General features: G+C 41.3%; 1 protein-coding gene across 4 annotated transcripts in view; it reads left to right on the top strand.

Annotated features, from left to right (window-relative positions):
* MCPH1 (microcephalin 1) overlaps positions 1–27461 on the top strand; it is a 242014-nt gene that overhangs the window by 46661 nt on the left and 167892 nt on the right. For all 4 annotated transcript variants that reach the window (XR_015721989.1, XR_015721988.1, XM_087856471.1 and 1 more), the window contains exon 9: positions 9391–9500. Coding sequence is in view for 2 of the 4 variants with exons in the window: in XM_087856471.1 (XP_087712597.1) it covers positions 9391–9500 (110 nt within the window). In the remaining 2 variants the exon portion in view is untranslated. The remainder of the gene's footprint in view (positions 1–9390; positions 9501–27461) is intronic.

Here is a 27461-nt window from a genome sequence, read left to right as displayed (position 1 = left end):
TTATCAGTATTTATTTTGATGAAACTTTGGGCAATGTTAGTTATAAAGAAAAACATTTTTGCTCAGGGTAAGAAGTTCATTGTAACAGGCCTTGTTTGGCTTCTATTTATTTTGCTTTAAGCGTATCACTTAAGTAAATTTTCTCCTGTGTGTAATTTAATTGTGACCATCTCGTAATGAATTCTGTAATTGTAGTAATTGTATCAAAAGTGGCAACAGTAGAAAACACTTCACACTTTGATGACAAGCACAAATTAATGTCAGCAGTCAAAAGTGATGAAATCTTGAACTTTAACCATCTTTACCTAAAGATTAGGCTAAAATGTTCATAAGACCAACTTTATTTCTCATTATTTGTCTGCTGTCTCCGTGATTTTAACTGCCCTTTTCAAGATGGGAAAGTTATGGGTGTGGAAATAATCACTGATGTATATCTTTTCCTTGGGTATAAATTCCCCAAAATAGTCTCACAAAAGAATTAATTTCGTGTGTTTTTAACCTTATTTTTTATATCCTAGCTTTCTGAAAATATATAAAATTTGACAAACTATATTTTATGTTGGGTTAGGCTTAGTATGTGTTTGCAAAATATTTATTTTAAAATCATGTTGACTTTAAGGTTAGTATAAGTCAGTAGATATATAGAAGTGTTTTGGTAGTTAAGAATATCCTGTTCTTAAAGCTTACATTCTCATTTTTCTCAGTTTTTATCTTGTTTATTTTTAAAGCCTCTGAATAATATTTAATGGCATGCAAATATAAATTAAGTGAAAAAAAAAGGCTGGTTTCAGACAGTGTGGTGCACCCTGTAACCCCAGTGCTGTTAAGAAAGAGTGCGGTTCTCCTTGGAAGCAGGATGTTCTAGGACTCAGCCCCATGTGCACAGTCCCCTGGGGTCTGGGGCGCGTGGAGGACTATGGGGGCTGGCACTGGGCCTTCCAGGAGAATAGATTTCAGCTTCACATAATGGGGTCTATCACACAGTGGGGTGCAGCCAGGGCCCTACGGTCACTAAATTTTACTCAGAGATGGAACAGACGTTCTGTGTGGTCTAAGATAAAGATATCTTTTAGAGTCGCCTTGTTTTATGTCATTCCACAGAGGTGGAAGATGATCGCATTTTAGGGCAGGAGAGACTTAAGTATCGTCTAGCCTCAATCTGATCCCTTTGTTTTAGAGTGACGGAGTCAAGACCCCCTGATGTTTTAAATTGTCTCTGACTCCCACCTCTGCCTGGGAGTCTACCACAGACAGAAGCGTACAGCCTGCAGCTTCCTTTAGACAGTCTGTAAGGGCTGGAATTGTGGAGCGCTAAAAACACTCTGTACATCAAGCGGCACCTCCAGTCTCCTGTGTTGAAATAAAAGTCTTTTTTCCGGTTTCTGTTTTCAGTTCACTTGTACTCATTGCCGTTAAGGTCACAAGAACAAGTTGCAGAGAGATCCACTAATAAATATGAGAAGAACGGAGAAGGGGAGAAACTGTTAATTTTTCTTCAATCTCTGAAATCACATTACACAGTAATTTTTTTCTTTTTAAACTTCTCTCATTTATAAATAATATGCAAATATATGCTCACTGTAACAGAAGTTGCTAAAAAGAGGAACTTTTCCTGTCCTCCTGCTCGCTTACCTCCTTCTGTTGGTTCCCCTGACACATGTGTTGTGTCCTGGGCACCCGTCTAACTTGCTGGGAGATGCCAGAGGAGGGAACAGTGTGTGTCCCTCACAGAGGTCACACCTAGTGAGGAAGGCGCAGTAGGTGAGGTGAACACGATGTCAGTCCGCGAGCCGTGGGACACGCAGAACCACAGCCGTGCAGGCAGTTAGGCGACCTTAGATCTCAGGCCTGGCCCCGGAGAGGAGGGAGCCCTGTGATGGCTTGCATCACATTTCAGCCTGAGGAAACCATGAGTACAAGTGTCCTGAGGTAGAAAATGCTTGCAGGAACCGCACAGAGCCCAGTGAGGCTGCATGTCCCTGGGCTGAGGGAAGGCTGGGAAGAAATGAATTAGGCAACCGGGAGCCACATCCCAGGGCTCGAGTAGCTGACAAGACTTGGAGTGGTTTGGTTCTGTTTTTAAGTGTGATGAGAAGCCCCTGGGGGTTTTACACAGGGGAGTCGCCAGATCTGATTTCTGTGGTACATGTCACCCTGGATGCTTCATGGGGAATGAACCGTTGGTCAGAGTGTCTGCTAGAAACAATGCTGCCAGCGGTTCACTGTGTTTCCTTCCAGGCACTGTGTGTGTGTGTGTGTGTGTGTGTGTGTGTGTGTGTGTGCGCGCGCGCGCGCGAGAAGTGCAAGTAGATGTTTCAAGGGGGTTTTATTGCATATGCAGGATTATAGTATCTTACTAAGATTTGCTAATTTATTTTTGGGAGAAAGCCTGAGTCAGGGATTAGGGGCAGAGGGAGAGGGGGAGAGAGAGAGAACCTTAAGCAGTCCATGCTAGGCATGGAGCCTGACACAGGGCTCCATCTCACAACACTGAGATCAAGAGCCGGACGCATACCTGACTAGCCACCCAGGCACCCCCTACGATTTGCTTTTTCAAAATGTCAGCTATTTCCATATCGGAATCAATAGAGTAATAGATCTACTTCATTTTTTAATATAATCCACTTCAGGGGTCAATGAATATTTTCTGTAATGAATCAGATAGTAACTATTTCAGGCTTTGTGAACCAGGAGGCAAAATCAAGATATGTAGGTACCTACCTAAAGAGAAAAAAAGACATTTTTACAAAATTTTTATTGACACAACTCAAACTTGAGTGCAGTTTTTTTTGTTGTTGTAATATGTCTAATGAGAACAGAATTCTATTTTTAGTAGAGGAATAACTTTTCACTTAATTGGGGTTCAAATTGAGTGTTCCCATCATCAAAATTGATGGCAAACTTTCACTGAGGCAGATGTACAATAAGATTTTATGTGTTTTCCTTTTGAAAATTCCTTTTCACACAGATAGGTACTGCCAAATACTGCTCTCAACCCATAGGCAGGTGGTTTTCATCAAGCACGTTCATTGCGTAGAAGCCATTTATGGAAGTCTGTTAGATTCTTCACTTTATATGTGGCTTTCAGTGTGTCCTCACATTGCGGATGAATCACTTCCAGTGAAGGTCAGTTGGAAACTCCTCAGCTGTGCAGTTGCGTGGATGTTCTTGCCTGCAGGCCTAGAAAACCTGGAACAGTAGCTTGAGTGCAAGAAATATGTCCACATCACATTTGCATGGGGGTGGAGATCTCGCTTCTTGTTTGAACCTCTGACACCACAGGACAGAAAGTGTATGAAGCTGCTTGATGCTACTACGTATCTGTTGAGATGGCTTTCCACCACCCATGGCACAGCTCACCGGAGCCCTTCAGACGGCCTCCTGAGATGGATTTTAATTGCCGAGTAGGTAAAAGCTGACTGGTCATGCTGAATCAGCACACAGTTGGCTCCTGCTTGTTTCTCAAGAACACAGGTGGCTGAGGTGGTTCCAGTGGGGCCATTGGCAAAAGCACAGGGAAATCCTTTTCATAGCCACGTCCTCACCTTGTCCATTGGTTTATTAGACAACTTTCTTCTTGGCTGTTCTTGATAAAATTTTACATGTCAGTACAGACATGGGCCGTATCTCAGCAGTTTGGGCATGGCCAACTATTAGATTCTTTTTCATAGGGAGTAGTCACCAATTATTAGAGATTGATGAAGTTAGACTAGACTCTTCTAGTCTCAGGCACAGACATTAAACATCTACTGGCAAGCAGATGGAGAACTATCCACAATACAGACCTCTGCGCTGAAGTCCCAGGTCTTGCCCTTCAGGTGAACCCTCCGTACCTTACCTGAAAGGTGTACTAGCCACAGACAAAATTCTACGGTTAAATTTCTGTAAACTTGACAGCTTCAGGCCACCAGATATCCTTTGACCCTGCGGTTTCTCATAGGGCCGTTTAGGGATCAAGACTTGGATGCCAGCCCCAGGGTTACCAGCTGCAGCTCCTGCTGGGTTATTCCTGCATGGGGAGAGGGATCCCCTGTAAAATATCAGCCAATCCAGTTTTCTTGAATCCATGAATTGAACTGGAGAAACATTTCTGGCATCCATTATGCTGATTAACAAACTGGTGACATCACCAATTATAGCTCATTTCTTTGATCCATTTTGCCAGTTAGCAAAACATCTAATAACAGGGCAGAAGGATTTCTAGGAGTTGTCTCTCGAGTGTAGTATTTGTTAACCTGTTAGCTGATCACTCCCGGAGCGGGTGTTTTGGATGGAGGTGAATTAGCACACATATTCGTATCCTATTGTCTGTGCTGAAGTACATATTTTAAATTACCTATAGCCTTCACGATATGATGTTGTTCTGTCTTAGTGTGTTCATCCTGTGATAGAACACATGGTGTGTGTGCTGACTTCCCTTGGTCAGTGGTCACTGCCTGTAGCTCTGGGTTGGGAAGCATTATGAGGCTTCATCCTGGCTTTGCAGGAAAAAGCATGATGAATAGTACTAGTCTGCTTAGAGAATGATTAATATGGCTCAGTATAGGGGCGCCTGGGTGGCTCAGTAGGTTAAGCGTCTGCCTTTGGCTCGGGTCATGATCTTGGGGTCCTGGGATCCTGCCCCACGTAGGGCTCCCTGCTCAGTGGGGAGTCTGCTTCTCCCTCTCCCTCTGCCACTCCCCCTGCTTGTGCTCTCTCTCTCTGTCAAATAAATAAATCTTAAAAAAATATTTCATATATATTTATTAAGAACTAAAGCCTATCCAGTCATAGGCATTTAGATACTCTTATTCCATGTTTTGCATATTCTGACTATTTCTTCAAGGAAACGTGTGAGTTACTATTGTACCAAGTAACTAGGCATACTATACATGTATTTCTTAAATATTTTAAATTGAAGAATAATGATTGCAGCTTTTGAAAGTTCAAGTGATACACGTGTTGTATTAAGAAGAGTACTTATCTCAACCCTCTTCCCCACAACCCGCCAGTCTACTCACTGGAGGTAAGCAATCCAACAGCTCAGTGTGGGTTGGTCAGCCTTCACAGGAAGGCTGGCTACAAGGAAGGGTTACAACCTATTCATTATTTGATATATTTGTTCATCTATTTCATTTATTCGTTAACGTGTTTGCTATTCACCTACAATGTCCAAGGTATTGGGATCAATACAAGGGGAGATAAGGTTGATGTGAAGCTCTAACCCTTTCCCTTAACAGAGCTTAGGTAGAAAAGACACGATATAATTCATATGCAGGTATCAGGGAATTTGGAAGATGAAGAAATTACTCCCAATGGTAAAAGTTATATAGTATGAAGACAAGTTTACATATTGAAATCACATTTTAATGGTCTCTACAGTGATTAAAGGAAAAGATTCCACATCTTTTGATGATCATAATTAGATTTATTTTTGTATTCATAAAGTGAACTTGATATTTTATTAGATGAATGTATTCCTGTGGTTAGCTGAGTTTTGTTTGCATAGAACACATGAATAACTTGCATGTATTTAAAATCCCAAAAGTATATATGGAAAGGATTTCTCCTAGGTGTCTTAAGGCCCTTTCCACAGTCCTAAGATTTTACATTCTTCGTTGTTCTTAAATAACTCATTATTCAGATTTTAGGGACGCAGAAGAAATTTCCTGGTGGAATATTGTTAAAATTTTGGAATATACTTGTACATTTTAAATATACAGATTCTTAAATTAGCCTTCAGAAGACTTTTTATCGTTGATACAGTTGATCTTGCAGAGTGTTTTGTACCAATGAATACTAAGTGTTTAGATGTATTATTAGTACTAGTGTGAGTCTTAATTCTATGTCTTGGAAGCAGGAAAGGAGGATACGTGAGAGGATAGGTGTTGAAAATAAGAGTGTATTTCTTACTCTGCCCTGAGCAGAACACTGACATGGACCAAGGTTGTCTTAACGACATTTCTTAAGTCTCTCCCCATTTTTCCTTCTCTCTCTCTCCCTTTCCTAGCACTTACCTATGTCCTTACGCTGCCTTAGCCTGGTTCTGCCTCCAAGAGTCACTTAGTATCAAAACCACCTCTTAACTCTGCTCATCCCTGTTGGGTGAACAGAGGTAGTGATGTAACTAATTCACACTAAGAAGTGAACGAGTTCACTTGCCAACCTTCCTGGATGTATTTGTATATGATGATATTGTTAACACAAACAGATTTTTAATTGATGAAATCTCAGGCAGTGTAACTTAACGGTCAAAGTTCTGGGGCTGTGAGGGTCTCTTCTCTCTGTATTTGATCGTTTTTTGAAAACCAAGGAAATCACTTGTTTCATGAAGTTGGAATGACAATGAAGGAAGAGATAGGAGTCTAGGATTTTCAGGCTTGACCCGTAGATGGCTGAGAACATTCATCAAACAGGGAGCAGGAGTGTGTTGGTTGAAATTTCTCCGAGACATTCAAGATGGAGGTCTGTTAGGTAGTTGGATATATCAAGTGATATCTATCAAGTGATACCCTTGCCGGGACATAACTCTTGGCAATAGACATGGAGTTGGGAGTGTTGAGTAGTGAATGATTTTGTGGGACATTTTGAGAGCACCCTTTGGAGTGAGAGGAGAGCTGATAACCACCTTGAGAAACTGCAGGCTTGAGCAAACAGCAAGAGTCATCAGAGGTGGGCGAGCAGGAAGATGGGGAGGAAATACTTGTTGCAGGCCAGTGGCAAGGAATAAAATCTGGCTGCTCTCTCCTACTAGCTTTTACGGTTACTTTGCATTTTCAGCTGCTTGTGGTTTACTGAAACATCCTTAAAGAAAACATAGTAGCAAATTGCCATAGCTGAGTTTGCAAGATGCTGTTTTAAAAAACCACGTAACTCAGACAGGGGGTTCCCAGGTCGTGATGATTCCACTTCATAATTTTTTGACTTCACTATTGTGCGAGAGCAACATGCGCTCAGTAGAAACTGTACTTGGAATTTTGAATTTCCATCTTTCCTGGGGCTGGTGATATGCGGTATATACCACACGGATATGTGTGTATATGCTCTTTCCATACTATCTTGAGATGCTGGGCAGCAGTGGGGCGCCGTAGCTCCCAGGCAACCACGCAACCTTGACAGTTAATAACCGACACAGACAATCATCCTCTCCTCATACAACCATTCTGTTTGTCACTTTCAGTACAGTATTTGTTAAATTACATGAGACAGTCAACATTAATTACAAAATAGGCGGTGTGTTAGGTAACATTGCCTAAATGTAGCCCTTGTAAGTGTTCTGAGCACAGTTAAGCTAGGCTAGGCTAAGCTATGAAGCTCAGTAGGTTAGGCGTATTAAGTGCATTTCGACTTCCAGGATTTTCAACTTAGAATGAATGCATTTATCTGGACATAACCTCTTCTTAAGCTGAGGAACATCTGTACTTGTATCATTTTGTGATTACATTATGTGAGAAAAATGTGAAAATGTCATTAGTAATATTAGTCTTAAGTTTTAAAAGGTTATGACACGTTTTTTAGATCTTTATGTTTACAAAATGCTTCACAACCTATTGTTCTCCACTAGAACTGAGGCAGGGGCTGTAGCAATCTTTGTTGACATAAACACACTAGCAAGCAGGGAACTTACTCATGGTGCATTAACAAGAGTACACTGGATTCCAAATTTTATCTGTAGTCCTCTCCTTTTCTTATTTTTATATCCTCTTGCTTTGAGTAAACATTTAGATTTTTTAAAAAAAATGAATGGTGGGTGCAATTAATTCTAATAGTCTAATTACTTATAATCTTAAACCTTAAAGATGAGAAATGTATCCATATCCTGTCCTAGAAGTTAGAAGTTCACAGTGATTGTGGAATGTAGTGGAAAGTAATGCATAGATAGATAGATACTCTTACCTTCAAAATGAGTAAAAGAAACCTAGCGTAGCTGGATCTTGGAACAAACTGTCAATCGTGGAGTCCGTGTCCAGTAGCCCATCTCCTCAGTGAGGTCTGTGGTTAGCTTGCAGGGAGAGAAGTGGAATATACCTCAAATATAAAAGATCACCGAGGAGATAGTGGGGTCAGCATGGGATTGGTTTGAGTATCTCCAAAAGGGACTTAGTATTAGGGTTTAGTATAAGGTCATTCAGATCCTGACCTTAACAGACTTTTAGAGTCCAAGCTGCAAATAACAAGTCGTTTGAATTCAAGAAAATATTTAACCGTTGTTGTGCAATTTGTTTTCACTTAACTGGAGTCCCATTTTTGAAAGAAGAGTTAAAACTTTCAAATCAGGCCCTCCAAAATATATCGTATCTTTTATTAGAGCAAATCGTTTTATCTGAAGTATTTGCAAAGCGGTCATTCTCGTGTGATTTTTAGTTTCTGATGGCACGTAGTATATTTTTGCCTTGTATTGATTCACTTTCGATGTCTACACTGTCTACTGGGTTGTAAACTCCCTAAGAGCAGGATCAGTGTTTGTCATCTCTGCATCTCTGGTGGACAAACCCTGATTATTAGACATTGTTGATAAGAGCCTCAGTGACCCACTAGTTGGATGATCTTGATGGTGGCGTGGAATGGCTCACCATCTCTTCGTTGTGCCTGGGACATGAGTGTCCCTAGGCTGCTATTTGCCTTTTATGCATGATTCTGTTGAGACCATGTAAGTGATGGCTGGTGTTCTTAGTCTTTCTTCAAAATACCAACTAAGTCATATAATAGGCAACTATTTTGCGAGGAAAGAGAGAGGAGGAGAACGGTATAAAGATGTAACAATTCGAAGTAGACATTTCGCACTTCATTGTGGGTTACATAGGATTTCTATACTGTTAAGCATCTAATGAAACCACATTTCACTTGAAGAGTATCTTCTTTTTGGTTTGTATGTCTTCATGGCAAGGTGCTGGTCTGAGGTGGAAATTTGTGGGGAATAGAATCATCTATCACTTGTAGATTGAAATGGAAAGCTTTGTACTATAGTGAAGACTGTTTTCTAGAGTAAATCTGACCCCAAAGCTAAGATTACTTATTTCCTCTAACATAGAACTGCTTTCTCTGAGATTGTTTTTGATCATTATGTAAAAATCTAAAAATTGGAGATGGAATAGGGCCTAAGTTATGGGTGTAGATTTTCTTGCATTATCCACTGGACAAATGGAATATTGTAGCTACGCTGGTACATTGTCACCTGACAGGCAAAAATGGTTTCTGACCCTTCAGTTAGGTGAATTGCTGGGGACATTGTAGTGGAATAAACTGAACGTTCTAAACAGACCTCACAGAGCAAGTATGCAGTGTTTATTTAAAAGGACTAGTACTTTTATCTAACCGATATGCATAAATTAATTTTTATTTTGCTTAAGTTGCATTAGTATTCAGTCCGTATAAAGATCTAACTAATCTTCAAATCCTCTTGGATTTCAGGTGTTAAAGATGGACCCACAAGGCATGATGTTTTAGATGGCTCTTTAGAAACCTGTAAGGACCTCATCAGACCTCTTAAGGAATCGAAGAAAAGAGGGAAAGCCCAAAAGGTTGGTGTGTGAAAATACTATTTTAAACTTTCCAATACCACTCCATCGTAATGTTCGACTCTGGGTGAATGTCACTTAAACTAGTCTGTCCAGCTTGTATTTTATTGAAAAAATTAATTATGGGTGGATGTTGGAAAACTCTGACAGTAAAACTGAGAGTATCGGTCACATTCAGGACAGAGAGTTACTATTTGCCAACTCACTTCTTGCTATAAAAACGCCAACAGCTTCTCTCAAGTAGAGGGTGTCTGCTGTGCCAACAATTGTTGTTTTGTTATCTGAATAAACAGTCACTAGGCAGGAGGGGAAGAACCCAAACCTTGTTCATTTGCGAGCTAACGAAGGTTTGATTTCAAGCCATTGGAGTGAAAGGTACCCGGTGCTTTGTGCTTCAGCTTTTGAGGCTAGCTCTGCTCTCATCACGCAGCACGCTTACTTGAATAATGTCAGGAGGGTTTAACATTTTTTGGTTCTTCCACATCTGCCCTCATGGCTTAAATTTAAAATTAGCCACTCATTATCTTATGCCTCATTCCTACGAGGCCGGGAAAGCATAAGATAGTGAAGCCTGATTTCCACACGATGGGAAAACAGTCCTGAAAAACAAGGAAAAATCTGACAGGAAGCAAGGATACCACAGAGAAGGCACTGGGGCATCCCGGTCGTCCGGGCAAACACGCGTGGCGGATGCTACCTGAGGAAGAGGAACAGTGACACCTTCCTTATATTGGCTGTGGTTAGAGACATTTAAAATGACAGATTCCATGAAAGTCTGTTGTAAGTGGTAGAAACTTTGATTTCTTTACCGATGTATTCCGGTTTGTCTCAGAAAAGAAAGCAAGAAAGGACTCCCCAAATGGAAGGAATCACCGGTCAGGTAGAGTGGTAGATCTGCAGGGTGAGATCCCCACAGTCCCCTTCACATGCGTGTAGGCAGCTGGCTTCCTGCACTCCGGCTCTCACGAGCATCCCTGCACCTGCCCCAGCGCAGCGCCTCCCGCGACTGCCCCTTTGTACGAAGCTAGTGACCTTCTGGCTGTGCTTATGTTTGCTTCCCTGTGTCCTCGTCTTCTTCCTAATTGCTGGGTGGCCTCTTCACCTTCTTCCTTCGGGCAGAAGTAAACACCTTCCACATTTACTCGGCTGATGCACTACTGTTTCTGCCCTGCTCCTTCTGAAGCAGTCCGTGGCAGTCCATACACACCCCTACTTTAGATGGCCACACTTTATGATATTACTTAGCCACTTTTCACCCTCCCATGGGCATTTTCTTAGGATACAGTTGTACCGACTCATCTCTTTCTTGGTCTTACGCCCGTATTTAAAAAAAAAAAAAAGTGCCCAGTAGACACTGATTACTTACAACCGTAAACATCCTTTACCCTGCCTGATCACAAAGCATGTGGTTTAACTTGGAAGTTAGTATTTCAGGCGTTTGACCTTGCCTGGCTTCTGCCTGATGATCACCCTAAACTGGGTCTGTGGGAGAACGTGGGTTAGGGACGTGCATCCCGGATGGGAGCGTCGTCCCTTCGTTCTTACGAAGCTCTCGCCTCCAAGGGCCCCTAAAATGGGAGAACAGGGGCTGTGTGACTGTATGCATTGAGTGATAGATGCTGCACAGGTGGGGAGTGTAAGGCGGCATCGCAGTCATGGATATTAATAAAACAGGTAAGTGGTCAAAAGGGAAAACAATACAGAATAGTGTATACATGTCTTCAGCTGACGGGCTCAGGAACAAAGCGTTTAGTAAATTTAGTTCTGTCACTTGCTCATATTTGTCTTCACTTTTGTTTTGAAAATATTTATTTTTTTTACATTATTTTAAAAAATTTATATTTTGGTCTTTTTTTAATCGAAGAATAGTTGACACACAGTGTTTATTTCTCTGAACCTTTGGTTTCAGGTGTACAACATGGTGATTTGACAACTATCTGCATTACGCTGTGCTCACCACGAGCATAGCTACCACCTGTCACCATACTCGTTACCATGAGACTATATTCCCTGTGCTGTACCTTTCAGCCCCCTGACTTATTGATTCCGTAGCAGGAAGCCTGTATCTCCCACTCCCCTTCGCCCATTTTGCCCATCCTTCCACCTGTTTGTACTCTGTATTTATGGGTCTGTTTCTGCTTTTGTTTGTTCATTAGATTAGTTTTGTCTTTTAGATTCCACATATGAGTGAAATCATGGGTTTTTGTCTTTCTCTGACTTATTTCAATCAGCATCACACCCTCTAGCTCCATCCATGTCATCGCAAATGAGAGGATCTCATTCTTTTTTTATGCCTGAGTAATATTCCATTGTTTATATATCTATACCATATCTTCCTTGTACATTCATCTATCAGGGACACGTGGGTTGTTTCCCTATCTTGACTATCGTAAATAACGCTGCAGTAAACCTAGGGGTGCGTATATCTTTTTGAGTTAGTGTTTTTGTGTTCTTCAGGTAAATACCCAGTAGTGGAATTACTGAATCTTATGGTGTTTTTATTTTTAATTTTTTGAGGAAACTCCGTACTGTTTTCCACAGTGATAGTCCCACCAACAGTGCATAAGTGTTCCTTTTTCTCTACATCTTTGCCAACACTTGTTATTTCTTGTCTTTTTGATTCTAGCCATTCTGACAGATGTGAGGTGATGTCTCATTGTGGTTTTAATCTGCATTTCCTTGATTATCCGTGATGTTGAGCATCTTTTCATGTGTCTGTTGGTCGTCTGATGTTTTGTTTGGAGAAATGTCTATTTAGGTCCTCTCCTGTTTTTATTTTATTTTTATTTATTTTTTTGAGAGAGAGAGTGTGCGTGCGAGCAAGGGGTGGGGGGGGGGGGGCAGAAAGAGAAGGAAAGAGAGAATCCCAAGCAGGGTCCATGTCCAGTGTGGAGCCCGATGTGGGGTTTGATCTCAGGACCCTGAGACCATGACCTGAGCTGAAACCAAAAGTCAGACGCTTAACTGACTAAGCCATCCAGGCACCTTGCCTCATGGCTTTTCTATATTTCTGTTCCTATGTATCTCTTGATTTTATACTGGATATTTTCTGTTGATTTCTTTTCCATTCTACCTTTCCCTCTTTATATGTCTGTTCTGATGGTAAACTTATATATTTAGTTTTTAAATTCCATTTATTGTATTTTTCAGTTCTCATAATTCTATTTGGATTTTTTTTATCCTTTCTAGTCCTCTGCCAAAATTATTAATCTTGTCTCTTATTTCTTTGAGCCCAATAAACGTATTTATTTTGAAGTCTCTACCAGATAAATGGTTTCTGTCTTTGTAGTCTGTTGTTTCTCTTTGCTTACAGTCATGTGTTCCTCTAATATGCCTGGTTATTTTTGATTTATCTTCTTACCAGGAATTGAGATGATTTGAAGTCAGGCTTCTAACTCTGTGAGGCCAGCTATCCCCTGGGGAAAATGGCTTTCAGACGCTGGTTCACCTCTGAAGGTGTCCCTTCTGTGATTCACTGTCTCGTCAGCTCATCTGTGCCTTCAGATAGCTGATGTGTGGTTGTTTGCTTGTATCTTGTCAGCTTTACTGATTATTCACCGTGGGGAGGTTGTTCCGAACTATTCAGTCTACGATTCCTGGAAATAATGAGTGAATTCTAACAGCCATTAAAAAACAAAAACACCAAGGTGGAGACAGAATAAATCCTTCTCTGAAAACAGAGCAGTGAGAGACTAAGTCAACAGCAAGGATTTTTAAGATGAACATTCAAGTCACTGGTTGCAAAAGACACAGTAAAACACCTCTTAAATACTGAAAACAAATAATTCAATAATTGAATTATAGAATCTCAGAACGATAAGTACCAATCCAGGTTTTTTTGATTTAGTACCCATTTTTAGTGGGAAAAGTCACTCTGCAAATCAGTGAGAAACTATCTTTTTTAGAATTATTACTTTAAATATATGTTTATAAATTTGTTGAACCTCTTTTATTTTGATAATCCAGATAAGCAATTTCATGACCTCTATGATCTTATATTATGTACATTAATGGCAAGGAGACGTATTTTTCCCATCTTTTCAGAGGGAGAAATATAACATGTTATGACCAATTTTAATTTGTTTTCTGTTGCTTGCTTAATATTGTCAGGCATAGAGTCCTGAAGATGAATCCTAGTCCTATGGAAAACATATATGAGAGTTCTTTTTCTCCTAAGTTTTTTCATTTATTCTAGTCCTTCTGTCATTTTTGTTGCTCAAAGTATCATTATCCTCAGCAAAATTTTTCTTTTAAGGTAAATCACCACCTGGATGGCTTTTCACAGGTGGCTGTGTTTTAAAACCACATTTGGGGGGCACCTGGGTGGCACAGTGGTTAAAGCGTCTGCCTTCTGCTCAGGGCGTGATCCCGGTGTTCTGGGATCGAGCCCCACATCAGGCTCCTCCGCTGGGAGCCTGCTTCTTCCTCTCCCACTCCCCCTGCTTGTGTCCCTCTCTCGCTGACTGTCTCTCTCTCTCTCTGTCAAATAAATAAATAAAATCTTAAAAAAAAAACCCCACATTTGGAAGCCACGGCTGCCAAGCACGGGTGTCCCCTCAGAAAACAAGCTGTGGGTCAGAGCACAGAAGGGTTTTAGCTGGCTTTCATAAGCTTGGGGGCTTCGAGGGAAACGGAGGCCCAAATACCTCATAATATACGAGTATACTTATTTTGACAGTGGTTAAAAAAAAAGAAGAGAAAAAAAAGACCGTACACACCAGATCACAAACGCTTTAATTTCTGCAAGTTTCTAGGAGGACAAATGATGAATAATCTCTTGCATATGTTCCAATAATTTCTTGTTCTCACACTTCTACAGGGTATGAGCCCTTAAGGACACAGACGGTGTCCTATTTGTCTTATCATGCTGAGTACCACACACAAAAGAGGTGTTCGGTTAGTACTTGCTGAGTAAACGAGGGATGCATTAATCTCCCTTCCGCTTTTTGAGTGAACTCGCTATACCATTTCTGGTGCTTTCAACCATCACACAATGTCATAATCATCTTAATGTCCCTCATTTGTTTTCGAATAGTCTTCCTTAACTTGTAGAATGGTCTTGTATTTCAAATACAGTGAAAGCGGGAAGGTTTTGCACTGCAGTATGTTTTTGCTAGAAGCGTTGATCCTGAGCCAGATGACCTGTGTTTAGATCCCAGCTCGGCCCCACATTGGTTCTATCATGTTGAATTAGCTCTTAACATTTCTGTGTCTCTGCTTCCTCATACATAAAACAGGCATAATAATAGTGCCAGGCTCAAAAGTCTTAATGCTGATTAAGGTGTTGAAATATGCAGTGTTAAAGGGAGTGTCTGATGGAGGGGCTCAGTGTGTTAGCTGGTTTTCCAGCACAAGTGTGGGTGACAGTGATGCCCATGTACTGACTGTCCCGTGTTCTGGAGCAATGACTCAGAGTAGACTGGGTCTCTGTCACTCTGCTCCCTTTCCTTCCCCTCCCCCACCCCGAGTCCGCCATGTGTCTTTAACTAAAATGGCCTTCCAAGTTCCAGGATGTTCCAAACGATGTCTCTTCCTAGACCTATTGACCACAGTCATTCCTGGGCCAAAACACGAGCTCTGGGCACAGGGGGAAGGAGATTTGGGCTTTTTTTTTTTTTTTTTTTAAAGCTCCCCACATGGCTCTGAAATGATGGCCAACTGCCCTGGTGAGACCCTGTAAGATGGGGCTGCATCTTTGAGCCGTTGGTGTGAAATTATCCCCTGTCACCTCACCCAGGGGGCAGGAGGCAGGTTTCGTGGTCAGTGATTCGTGTTGTGGTGATTTGCTTCCTCAAAGTTCCCAGCAAATACTTCGGGGTTTTGTTGTTGTTGTTATTTCTTCTAATATCATTAGAACCATTGGAAAATAACCACGATCTAGTGGACCTATGGAAGCTCAATGTAACGTGCTGATTGTTACCACCAAGAGCTGCCCTTCTTGCACATTTTAGATCGAGTCTTCTATTTTGCCATCACACGGAGGTGCTGGCAAGAATGTTTCAGGGAGCTCTGATCGTGCCTTTATTGTGGAGGCTGTAGAGAGGGAATTGTAGCTCATTGTCTGGCTTCCCTCAAGAAGGAACTTTGCAGTGGAGAGCAGCTAGTGAATGGAATGAAGAGAGGCTGTCTAGGGACAGCGACAAGGAGAGCTGGAGGTTATGCAGAAGCCTTCTTGAATAGACAAAATGGGCTGTTTGAGGCACTTTTTGTTGAAAACAGATTATGTTCCCTAGTAGCATCTCTCCTCTAAGAGGCCCCTGAGTGAGAACTTCACTGCTCTACTGGGGACTCTGATGTTTTATGAATGTAATTCTACCATTTGCAGTAATTCCAGGACTTTGGCTGTTTGCCACTAGATAGTGGACTTGGCTGCAAGCATATAATCTTGTGGGTTGTTTTGTTTTTAAGTGTAACTTTCAAGTTGAAATAGCAGTGACTCATCCAAATGACAGGTGATATTTATTTTGTTTCTTGAAAATTCAGCATGAGTATGTTGTTATTACTCGCTTAGGGGAATTGCCACACTTCCTCGAGGATGACACCCTTTATAAATGTCCCCATAAATAATTACCCATTGTTCAGACCTGCTGTATGCAGTCAGATAGGCCCTCATCGCCTGTGTAGGGCTTTTGAGTGCAGATAATTTGATAGGTGAGCTTACAAAGATTGAAGGTGCCCTTGATTTCTAACAGGTGTTTAAATGACGACCTGTAGTTGCTTTGATATATCACTTTTGGCAATGTGTACCCAGAGTTGGCGGTGACGGGAATGTGCTCGTTATGACAGGTGTTGTGTCCCCCTGCAGATGTTACTTTGCGAAGCTATCTGAAAACCAACTGCCTCTCGATGGTGTAATAATGCTTTGGACTCCCATTAGTGTGTTATTTTTTTTCGTGTTATATGAGAAAAAAATATTTATATAAGCAACATCAAAAAAGAATCTTCAAAGAGTACTGCCTTCTCTTTACTGTGTTTTCTGTGTTCAATACAGAATAACGGATTTTGCGTGCATTACAAAATGTGTGCTTTGTTTTGGATTGGAAGTGGTGGAAATGAGGGACAGTCATGATGGCTCTGAATCATGTTCTCTTGAGCCATCAGTGGTAACCGTGGGCCGTGAAAAGGTAGAGGCCCACGTCGTACTTTCCCCCCACCAAGGAGAGGTCTGTGAGGCCCTGCATGGGGAGACTTGAAGCCATGTTCACGAGCTGCTGGTAGGCACCCCATGCACCAGGCAGACAAGCGATGAGCATTCCAGGTGTAAAGAGTTAGAGCTACTGGGGGCGCCTGGGTGGCACAGTGGTTAAGCGTCTGCCTTCGGCTCAGGGCGTGATCCCGGCGTTCTGGGATCGAGCCCCACATCAGGCTCCTCTGCTATGAGCCTGCTTCTTCCTCTCCCACTCCCCCTGCTTGTGTTCCCTCTCTCGCTGGCTGTCTCTATCTCTGTCGAATAAATAAATAAAATCTTTAAAAAAAAAAAAAAAAAGAGAGCTACTGGTGTCCGAGGCAAGCTTGCTAAGTGATATGAAACCATGGTAACCTGGTTTAGAAATAATGAACTTAATCTGTTTCAGATATGCAGAAACTCAATTTGCTGAAGTAGCAAATCTCAATCTTTACATTAAAAATAAAAATCAACCAAACGGATTCTTTGTGAGTAAAGGAAATGGCAGATCAAAGACGCACAGTCCCATGTCTCCCTAGTGAAAATGCTTGCTCTTCGCTGGGCAGCCAGTGTGAAGGGAAGTGCGCGCATACGTGTTAATCCCCTTCCCGCCACCTCACTGCCCCCCCCCCACCTCTTTGCTCAGAGGATCAGTCCAGTCTGATCACGGTTACTCTGTTCCTCTCACCAGCAATTAGTTTGGGAACATGACTCACTTCTGCCCAATAAGATGCGAAGGGAAGTCTTACTGGGAGGTTTCTGGAAACAGTGTTTTCTCACTGGAGATAGCCCTGGGAAGAAATGCTCTCCTGCTCCTCAGAGCTTTGTTATGGCTGGATGTATGTCCTGGCAATGCCTCAGCCTCAGGACGAAGCCAAAGGGTGGACCAGAGAAAGGAAGCGGGGGAGGGGGAGACTGCAAATGCTACGGCTTCTTTCCACTGACATCAGAGACGTGTGAAGCAGGGACACATTGTCTCACGTGTCCTGCTCCTGAGATGGGATCGATCACACACTCGGAGAGACGCACAGCTGTGTACACTTGTCCGGAAGGTGGGGTGTCCCCGTGCATGTGGGTGGCTTTCCCAGGCAGGTTTTTCTTGTCTTCTCCGGGGAACAGTAACCCCCGCCAATGATAAGACATTTATTACTGCGCCTTTCGTGAGGTCTAGTCAAGACTTCCTACTCACTTTTAGAGGTATTCCTTTCCAAATTATATTAGAGCTATAAATTATTGGATATTAATCTGGGATAATTTAGTAGCTTAAAAAAAAGTAAAAACACTGTTATGGAGAAGGAAAGGGGTAAACGGCAAGTGTGACAGATAAAACCACAGTGCAAAATCAATGAGGCATTATTATGGCCTTAGTTAAAAAAAATAAAGTATGAGGCATTTCAAATAGATTTTGGCATATGCTTTTGTGGCTTTTGGACATGAGTTAGTATTTAGTTAATGTATCAGTAATGAGTCTGTGTAAGAACATAATATAATATAGAATGGCCATCAAACGCTCAGTTTGGAGAACATATTCTGGTCTTCATTATCAGTGATTTCCAATTTTGAAAACTTTTTTGTTGTTGTTGTTGAAGGTAAGTGGTTTTATTTTTCTGTATACATGTCTTCCGCTGTTTACTTTTAAATAAATCCACTGTCTATAATCTAATTCTCATTTAATAAAAGGCACTGACATCTTTCCTAACATTGATCAGGTTGTGGCTTTTGCCTTTGTTTGTTTTTGTTTTTGGTATTTTTTTTACTGTGTCGTTCCAGTTTTTTGGTTGAGGATTTAACAAAAGGCAACATAATTCCTAGGACACTAGGAATCGGAGACAGTTGAGGAAGGGTTGCAGTTTGTGGTGTGACCCCTGTGGGCCAAGGGTAGAGGCATGTGTGTTTGATTCAGAATACTAGCACTAGCCTGGAAATCCCATGAATTTGCCCATGTTCCCTCAAATCTATCCCATTTGCTTCCTAAGGGCCAGATTCGGAGAGTTTAGGGATATATTTGGAGTGGTTCATGAAAGGAGCTTCTGCCCTTCACTGAGACTTAAGTGGTTCGAGCAGGTTTCTTTCCAAGGTCACACGGAAGGGTTCAGGCTCAGAAGCCCAGTGGCTGTCTCTGTAGGTGACGGCATGTGACCAGGACCAGCCCTCCACTCCCCTGCCCTCCTTTATGCCCTTGAGACCCCCTTCTCCCACTATGTACCGTGTGGACTCACAGACTCTTATAATTCACTGCTGTCCTATGTTCTGGGAGGAGGGTGCTCACGGTGTCCCAGATTCAGCCAGGGAGAGAGCCCCTGTGAGCTGTCCTTCCCCCACGCTCTGTTCTTCTTTCAGGACTTCTTCTTTTTCTAGAATACGTGCTGTATACTCACGTTTGCTTTCCCTGCCCTGGCCCAGTTTTTCCTTGGGACGCCATTCCGCTGAGCGGAGAACGGACTGTGTGAACACAAGGTCTGGCATTCGGCGTCTTCATCTGTGGGGGCCACCTTAACAGGACACCATAGACTGGGTGGCGTGTCAACAGCAGACATTTATTTCTCACAGTTCTGCAGGCAGGGAGGCTGGGATCAAGGTCCGGCAGATTCGGAGTCTGGTGAGGGTCCGCTTCCTGGTTCGTCTTCTGCGTCCTCACATGGCCCAAGGGGCAGGGGAGCTGTCTGGGACTCTTGTGTGGGCACGAATCCCACGCGTGAGGGCTCCACCCTCCTGACCTCGTGGCCTCCCTAAGGCCCCACCTCCAAATGCCATTACACTGGGGGTTAGGGTTTCTCCATATGGAGGCTGGGGACACAAACATTCACTCGGGAACAGCGTCCTCATTGCATTTAGAGCCTCACTGCCTCCCGTTCTGCACATTCAGAGCCAGGCACTGGGTGTATGTGTGCACTCAAGGGGGTTTTAGTTTTAGACATTAAGTTTGTTTGAAAATGCATCCCAGTAAGTGAGGTAATGCACGTGTATTCCTTTTTTTTTTTTTTTTAAACAAATTGGGTATTGATGAATACCTTGGTTGTACATTTTCTCTATGCTTATTTTTATTTTTACTATAAAAATTAATCTTCTACAATATGTAAGTATTGAGAGTTGATACTGATGATTTATTGATCACTAGTATTGTGTTATTTGGGAACATTTGGAAAGGGATTACATTTTTTAGAAATGTGAAGTCTCCGGAATCCTCCTAATGGAAAACAAATTTCACATAAGGAAAAAAGATATAAGGGAGGAAAATTAAGTTATGAAAAAATTAATAAAAGAAAATTAAAGGTTTTTGCCCCATTTTTCTGCAGGGAGCCCAGCTTGAGAGCATAGAATTTATCATCAGATTAAAAAGGGGATCTCAGCAGTACAAAGCACACATCTAGGGGAGCTGCGTGTTTGAGAAACCTGCATTCTCTTGGATCCAGAGTGAGTCTGTCTTAAGACACTTAAAGTGATGCAGCTTCCAGGGATTTAGAGAACAGAATATCCTCAGGAGGCAATCTGAGGACATTTTCCAGAATGTATCACTTCTCATATTTGACTTGCTCTTTTTTATCTTCGCTCTATTAGAAGTTCATGTAGAGGTGCCTGGGTGGCTCAGTTGTTAAGTGTCTGCCTTTGGCTCAGGCCGTGATCCCAGCGTTCTGGGATTGAGCCCCACATTGGGCTCCCTGCTTGGCGGGAGGCCTGCTTCTTCCTCTCCCACTCCCCCTTGCTCGTGTTCCCTCTCTTGCTGCCTCTCTCTCTCTCTCTGTCAAATAAATAAATAAATCTTAAAAAAAAAAGTTCATGTAAATATCTGATTCTGGTAAGGCGCAGGTAGGTATGTGAGCTGTATTTCTAGTGAACAGAATCAATAATCTTGGCAAATGTGTGATTATTTAATTTCGCTCCCTTTTTCAGAGAAGACGTTCACTGTTTACTTACGAAATGGTACCTAAACCCAAAACCCATTTCAAAGAGTGTTTATCTTTTAAAGTGTTTTTGTCACCAATAAAACAAGCACATTTGTTTAATTTGACCTACCCTTGATAATACTAAAACAAAAACCAATCAGACTATTTCCTAAATATCTTTTCTTCCACCACTCACTGCTTTAGAATTGCAGAAAATGCTTTTGCTGAAATTAAATGCAGTGTTTTATATTTGTGATTTCTCACTGTTCAGTAGATGGTTTCAAGGGTTGCCTTTCAGTGTTTGCTTTGATTCCTCCTTGGTGCTGTGTAGCTGTACTGGGACAAGTGCTTTTCCTTTTTAAGGAACAGAGCCCTACATTTTCCTTTTCACTGAACAACAATGTTAGAAACATAACAGTTGTTTTTTCTTTCTCTGTAATAGGCATTCTATAATCGATACCACGTCTTACTTGAATGTATGAGCAGGAGTGGGAAAGTTGAATTTTATATTAATATATCGCAAATAATACAGTAAAGATGTCAGCTTTTCTTCAGTCTGTCCATACAGTTTTATCATACTTTTTTTCATTGCTGAGATCTTCGTACTTATAACTAGAATGTTAAGATGCGTGCTTTACGCTCGTGTTTTTTTCTCATGTCTGATGAATGCAATTAAACCCGTGACCTCCACCATCTCTCATCCAGGCTGGTTTTTTTTTTTTTTTTTTTTTTGCAATAGCTCCTTATTATATCTTTTGACCTTATGTCCTATCTTTTCATAATTCTTCCCGAAATGTATCCTCTTTGCTGTCTTAAGGAAGCTTTTGTAAAACCGATCATGACTGACATCTTGTTGAATCCATACAAACTACTTTAGATACTCCATGGAGCCACTAATTTCACGAATATTTCTTTGTATTATTTGTTCATCCTGTCCAGGATGTCTGCCCTACCCTATCTGCCAAACTCCTTTTCCTTCTCCAAGTTGTAGCTTGGTCACATTTTTCTTTAGATGTCCCCCCTCTGGGGCAAGAATCTTTTTTCTCGTATCACTACGAGATGATTGATGAATTGTTCCGGCTCATTTAGTTTTTAAAGATTGAATGGGTATTTAGTATCTTATATTATTCTTTCTTAGGAATTGGATGATTCTGCTTCCATTAATTATTCAAGGATTTCTCATCTTTTCATCACTTTTCATTCAAAACTGACCAAAGAGGGTAAACTTCACATTTGAAATTAAAACTTAAGTAGATCTGATGAGATTATTGCTTCTTGATTAACCACAACCTTTATCAAAGCTCTGTTCCCAGGAGTTAAAAAAAAGTGTGTAGAAGATATGAAAGACAACATGTACTAGGCAGCCAAGGGGATGATTTTATTCAGAGCATTGTAATTTGGAAATCATTCCTTAGTGAGGGGTGCTCAGAGCAAAGGTGAAAGCTGGGGTTTCATAGTCAGGTAAACAAGGGAGTCATGAAGGAAAAAGGTGGTAATGGGTCTTTTCTTGGATTTGGGGGGAGCAAAGTGGTCCTTTGGGGTTAGCCTTTTCCTCGGACACAGCGGGAGGACCAGCCCTGTTTTCCAGGAGCACAGCGCTTGACATTCATGTTGTCAGTGTTACCATCAGTCCCAAGTGAATATCATTCCTCCCTGAACAACTGAGAGGCAATCATAACCTGGGAGGCAAACTAGAGTCTAAGAATGAGTCTCTTGAGGACTCTCGCTGGTGTCGGTTCTATGTGTTGAGAGGTGATGGCAAAGGTCCGTTGTTTAAGCGTCCTGGAGATCAGGCATCTTAAAATAAGGATCCCTAAAATGAAAAGGAATGACAGAAATTTCTATAGAAGGTTACATTCTCGTCTAGAGTCAGGAGCTGAGCCCTGAGCGGAACCAGTTCAGTGGGTCCCAGGGGTCGGCGGAGGAGCATCTCCCAGTTTTACAGCGTGAACTGTTGTTTGGAGGGTCTCCAGCCAGGTTGTCCACAGGTGTGCTTACCTGTCCTGAAAGGCATGCGTAACCTGAGCATTGTGCCACACTTCCTCATGGTCTGTCTAGAGAGGACCCTGCTCATGGGTGGTCACACGGGCTTCAGCTCTGGGTTTCTTTAAACTGGGCAGAATTGTCGTTTTCAAGGTGACTAGAGTCCACACAGTCCAGATCGGGCAGTCAGGTGCTAGTTCTTAGTGATGCTGAATCAGGTGGGGAAAAATTTGGAACACAAGTTTGAGAGGTTGTAGCCAGATATTGCAGCAAACCAGAGAAATTGGAAATTGGTAAGGACTGATAATTAGGGCAAGGCAACAGGAATGGGGCCAGTATGCAGGTAGGGATGGAAACTGGTTTTTCCGTAGGGAAAAAGGAAGTCAAGTGAATCTCTACCAGAGAAAGCGGAGTTTTCATATCCGTCCGTTCCCTGCAGCGTACAAAGAGGTGCAAAATAACTCAGACAGCGAGCACGGCTAGGATCCGATATCCTGGCATTCCAGGATGCGTGGTGTAAACAACGCATAGTTTCCCACAGAGACGCAATTATTTTCCCATAGTCCCTCCTCTAATAATCAAAGAGAGATTATTTATGATCGCAAAATAAGACTGGCCTCGTTAGATTTATTTACGTAGGTGTAGCAAGAATAGTTTGCAGGAAGTTTTCGTAAGGAGTCTTAGATTGTACATTTAGAAGCCTCTTGGGACTAGGAAGCCAAGCCAAGAGTTTGCTGTCAGATTTCACCTTCAGTATCCACACATTTGCATCAGTTCTCTTTTTCTGTGGTCTCCAGCATGTCCTCTAGTTCTTGGGCCCCTACAAAGGGATCTTTTTTGCTCATCTGTAAATCAGGAACCCTGGAAGCCAGGTGCCTGGCTTGTTTTCCCCAGGAGGGCTTGGGCAAGCACTGGTGCCATAAAGTCTGCCCTTGGTTCCTTGAAAGGGTCTGGTCGTTGTTGATTAAGCGAACATTATTCTCAAATATGATCTTGCAGCCGAGACCATGGTTACTTAACCAGTTTTTTCAGTTATGTCCTGGTAGCAAGCAAGGCAGATTCTTTTTAAATCTAGGCATAATTATATTGCCCTGAAAGCAAGAACACTAAATAATATTGAATTTCCAAATTCTGGAGGGGCCGGGTGGGGAAGACTCAGATACCGTTTCTAAATATGTCCTTTGTTTTTGCAAAAGCTTTGTCCACTGAATTGTTTTAAGATACAGACAGCATAAGAAGAGCAAGGACTTCCTTATGTTCAGAAAGTAGAACATTAAAATATTCCAAATAGAAGCCACAGTCCTTCCTCAGTAGTTCATATAGGCCTATGTAATTAATTCTCACTTTGCTTAAACTTGGGTTAGTATCATGAGCCCATCAGCTTCTCCACTAGAATTCTGGAAATCCTGACTGAATCCCCAGGTAGGGATTCAGCATTGTTTAAATGATGCCATCAGAAGACTGCACCGGAATCATTGGGCATAGTCCTTTCCCATAGGCTTTTAAGAGGGTCTTTCTTTTGAAGACATCACTCTGGCCTATAGAGAGAGACAGCGTTTTGAAGAAACGCTGGTCAGGAAGCATCACAGTGAAACAAGGATCTGGAGGTGACAAAGGTTCTAGATAGCTGTGACCAATGAATTACTGATAACTCTGAAAAGTGAGAGGTCTGACAAGGGTAGAATAACACAGCTGACGGGGAACATTGTTGCAGTATGAACACAAAGGCAACCAGAAACGGTGTAGTCAACATCTATAAGCATAATTGTTAGCACTGTTTTCAAAGAAGAGTAATTTCCAAGAAGAGTAATTTCACATAATTATTAAAATGGAAGAACATAATCTTTATAGAAAAAAAGTCTTCAGGTATAACAGAATAACCCCAAGATATAATATAACATGGATATCCTAAACATGTAATCAGAGTGGACCGAGAATATATCAAGATGGTCAAGTCAAGAGGTCCTATGAGTCTAGAGTAGGACCTAAGGACCTGTGTATTAATAACGTTTTACACAAATTTAGCTTGAGGATGACTAAGTGTCGTTTCTGATTTGACAACTCCTCCCATACAACTCATCAATGGTAACATAATCACACTGACCTAATTATTTCTAACATCTCTCTTTCCATATGGTGGAAGAAAAAAATATTTGTGATTTTCCAGGTGTCTCTGGGAAATCTCAAAGACAGCTTTAGGGATTTGAATGTGGGATGGCAAAATATCAAAAGTTGTCAGGAAACTTTGAGCATTTGATTAAGATAGGATCATAGGTTACTTAGAAACAGTACTTGATTACTTCCTTAGTCAAAGTGACAAGAAAAGATTTTACAAGTAAACATAGAGATAATAGAAATTTAAAATGCCTTACCTGTTTTTTAAATGACTAGGTCTCTTAAATAGTCAAGGAAGCAGTAAAGTCAACACAAACTATGGAAGGTTATTCTGGTAAAACACAGAATCTTTGTTATTTAAACAAGTTATGCAGAAAAATGAATGAATGAATGAGTGAATGAATGAATGAATGAATGACACTTTACATTTTAGATGAAAGCAGTTAACAGTAAACCAAGGAAATGAACCTGTCAATACAGAGCAAACTTTGCTAAGGTTTTTGCTCATGTCATAGATTTTCAATCTCAGATATAAACCAGGATGAAGTTCATTCCACATTTTGTCTTTTATGATTTCCTTTCGTGTTCTGGAACAATCTGACACTTTAGGACCAATCTCAGGGGTGCTGCAGAGTCAGAAATAATTTCATAATATTAGTAAGATATTGTTAACATGCAGTGGGTTTATGATTGGATATGTTCAAGTGGACCTATGTTGATAGTTATTAAAAACCCATAAAGAAACTTTTTGGGGTCTTCAGCAAGCTGGAAGAGTGCAGTTGGGTTCAGAAACTAAAACCCTACCCCTTCAGGATAGAGCTATTCTTGTTCTTGAAAAACAGAAGTATGTACACAGTTGTATTTCTTTCAAAGTATTGCTACAAAATATATGCTTAGTTAGAATTTCTGTATTCTGTCTTACTAAGCATTGATTAGTGAATATCCATGAATTAATTCAGTTTAGTATTAGATGAAGGTTTTAAGTTACCTAAATATCTTGGAAATTATCTTAAAGATTTCATAATGTAAAACACAGCTTCCGTTAAAGTAAAATATTATCAAAAAATGATTCAATTTGGTTAAATACAAATTTATATTTTTCATAATCTTAAACATTAAATAGAAGTAATGCTCACTTATTCAATCAGTAAGCCTGTATAAGATTAGGAAGAACATGTACAAGAATAAAAATGTACTATTTTATTATGCTTATATCTGAATACTCAGAAAAGAGATAGGTGTTTTTAATAAGCCAAAAATAAATTCAGCTAATCTCATTTGCCAGAGATTTACCAAAATATGTGAACTTGAATTGTTAAAACATTTGGGTTTCTATGAGGATAGTTTCTTTCTTCCTTCCTTCCTTCCTTCCTTCCTTCCTTCCTTCCTTCCTTCCTTCCTTCCTTTTTTGAATGTCGAAAATACTGGGAGTGCAATTTCCTTAATTTCTGGGGATTTTAGGAATGTTCAATTTATAGGTCTTTTTTTTTTTTTAATAAAAGGAAGAAATGACCTTCTCTCTCTCTCTCTTTTTTTTTTTTTTTTAAATATTTTATTTATTCATTTGACGGAGAGAGAGACAGCCAGCGAGGGAGGGAACACAAGCAGGGGGAGTGGGAGAGGAAGAAGCAGGCTCCCAGCGGAGGAGCCCGATGTGGGGCTCGATCCCAGAACGCCGGGATCACGCCCTGAGCTGAAGGCAGACGTTTAACGACTGAGCCACCCAGGTGTCCCTATAGGTCTTCTTTCTAAGCCAATTACAATAGAGCTTCTTTAAGAAATTTTATAATGTCATTTGGTAATATCTCATGACGCTTATTTCAGACGTGTGAATTGCAGGCATACATGCATGGAGACACACAGAGCTCGTAATTTCAATTCTAGAATTTTACTTGTGGTTCAAGCATAAACATGGTAATACAAAACTCAGTCTGGATATGCACTTGATGGCATGAAACACATAACAGTTTTGAGCTCAAAGTAGAAAAATAAATAGAAAAAAACTAAAAAGGCAGATTATCATTTTTCACACAACAAAGATCTCTATAAACTATCATCCCCTTTACAGATCTAACTGAATGGTCAGTTTATAAAGCCAAAGGAAGCTGGCACCAGAAATCAAGTAAATACTCAAAAGGAATCAGAATCAAGTTCTTACCAGGGTTTCAGGAGACAAGAGTTTAGAGGACAGAATCAGGAGCTGGACTCAATGTTGGGCCCATAGATCACCAGTCAGGAAGTTGTGCAGGGACTGTGAAGAAGGACGAACAAGTCCATCTGAGCCACCCACCAAAACTGAGAGGAACAAAATGCACAAGATAATTAAAAACTTTGTATGCGGACTGTTGTTATAGGGACCATCTTCCTCCATGAGGAATATCGGGGCCCATGCTTTTGCAGAGACAGGTAGACTAGGGTATCATTAACAAGTCTCAGGGTAATCGTGATGAGGATGGCGATGGTCTTACCTGAGTCACTGAGGAAGGGTGGCCGTGCATCCCGTTAAAAAATAAAATTCAGCTGAGTAAATTTGAAGATCTGATGGGCTTTCGTGAATCTAGCAGCACTGCATCTAGCACGTAGAGGGGAGCCACCTGGGAGTTGTACAAAATGGAAAGTTTTTATAGGAAGGAGTCTAGGGCACAAGAAAAGAAAGGATTGTTTCAGGCAAGATCACCTTCCTTTAATGGGAAGGGCAGGGGGTCTTATGCTGATGACCTCACCTTCCTGTGGGGGATTGAGGAGGCTCATGTCGCAGATTACCTCACTGATACAGACCGGAAAACTCCTGACTGATGGTTAAGACTGCATTTCTGG

Source organism: Ursus americanus, chromosome 27 (assembly GCF_024610735.1).
Source record: "Ursus americanus isolate L20-20 chromosome 27, mUrsAme1.1.p, whole genome shotgun sequence".
NCBI classification, from domain to species: Eukaryota; Metazoa; Chordata; class Mammalia; order Carnivora; family Ursidae; genus Ursus; species Ursus americanus.
The sequence above is the reverse complement of the archived record's forward strand: the minus strand, read 5'-3'. Positions and strand labels throughout refer to the sequence as shown.